Source organism: Tupaia chinensis, unplaced genomic scaffold (genome assembly GCF_000334495.1).
Source record: "Tupaia chinensis unplaced genomic scaffold, TupChi_1.0 Scaffold000075_1, whole genome shotgun sequence".
In the NCBI taxonomy this organism is placed as follows: domain Eukaryota; kingdom Metazoa; phylum Chordata; class Mammalia; order Scandentia; family Tupaiidae; genus Tupaia; species Tupaia belangeri.
The window spans coordinates 1644584-1646052 of record NW_006159535.1 but is presented as its reverse complement, the minus strand read 5'-3'; the positions used below and the strand labels follow the sequence as shown (position 1 = coordinate 1646052).

The 1469-nt window shown below is 41.5% G+C and overlaps 1 protein-coding gene across 1 annotated transcript in view; it reads left to right on the top strand.

Annotated features, from left to right (window-relative positions):
- Nucleotides 1-1469, top strand: part of LOC102473336 (coiled-coil domain-containing protein 170-like) — a 32229-nt gene that overhangs the window by 2448 nt on the left and 28312 nt on the right. Inside the window, 1 exon segment of the mRNA XM_014584193.1 lies at nt 88-441. Coding sequence (XP_014439679.1) covers nt 304-441 — 138 coding nt within the window. The 5' untranslated portion in view covers nt 88-303.

Sequence of the window (1469 nt, the reverse complement as noted above, 5' to 3'; positions counted from 1 at the left end):
ATTATGAGTATACATATATATATATATATATATTAGCAGGTTGTTTCAAATAGTTACAATCTAACCAATGTTTTCATGTGTTTTTAGAAACCACGTCTGCCTTTTTCCTGAAAAACAGGTTTGTCAGGCAACTGACAAAATCTGGTTGAGCACTGAGGATTTGAAGTAGAACCTTCTGGATAACATTCCTGTTGGCACTGGGCAGACATCAGCATCTCTTCTTGGCTGCTCAATGCAAACTCTCACTGAAGATACCCTGGGTCACCATTATTATATCCATTCCATGCTTTTTGTATCACCAACATGTCGAGTCCTCTCCAGTTGTTAAATCACTCAAATCCAGGAAGGCTTGCTACTGATCAAACCAAAGAGCCCCATGAGGCTAAGCCATCAGAAGTCAGGCATCTAACAGTTCATATATCACAGGAAAATGGCACCGCGGTGAGTTGTACTTCAGCATTTACCTTTTCCCTGTTCTCAGAAGGTGAGGGTAAAATGATCTCCTGCATAGATGAGAACGGGAAGAAAGGGAAAATCCAGCTCTTTGCTCGTGCCCTTATCATTGCTATGCTAGTGAATGAAGCAACAGATGAGGACAAATGATTTCCCACCCTTTGAATACCTGACTTGAGTCTAGAACAAGGAGCATTGATATAATATGAATCTAATGGAACCACAAATGAATTTTCTTTCTTTTTGCCTTTTTGGTGGTTCTGACATTCCACTGGGACCCACAACTCCCAAACAATTAAATCCTAGGCTGTTAAAGATCTCTTAAGTTCATTTAATACAATCCTATAATTCTTCAAAGTAAACACTAGAGAATGATCCCAATGATTTAGTGGCAGCATTAAGTCATCTGATTCCCATTATCTTTTATTTTCCCTCCATGTTTTGCCATAGGGCAGAGACAGTGAGAGGGAAAATGAGAAATCACACCCCTGGGGGAAATGGCCACACCACAATCCCTTTTCCTCCATTACCTTCCTGAGATTTTGGACACATGCACACTCACGTGCACATGCGCCTGACAGGTCTCAAGCGGCCAGGTCCAGGACTTGAACCACAGTAGGCTGTATGGGAGTCCAGTGCCTTAATCACCACACCAATCACTGCCCCTCCATTATCTTTGTAGTGTTCCAGATTACCTCTTGATTTACAGGCGTGTTTTATTGAGACTTGATCCTAATGAAACTCTTCCTGGAAAATCAAATATCCTCTCAGATCAATGTATCTTCCATAGTTATTTTTAAGATCGCTAGAAAGATATACCCAGTCTTTAGTTTATACTTTCCAGGAGATGAAGTCTAACTGGAGGGTTGGAGAAAGAGATGGAGGCTTAAGGGAAGTGTTTTATTTCTTCCTCTTGGTGTACTAGCCAGAAAGAGAGACAGAGAGACAAAAAGCGAGAAATCACCTCCCAAGGGGGATGACCACACCACAATCCCTTCTCCTCCATTCTCTTCTTG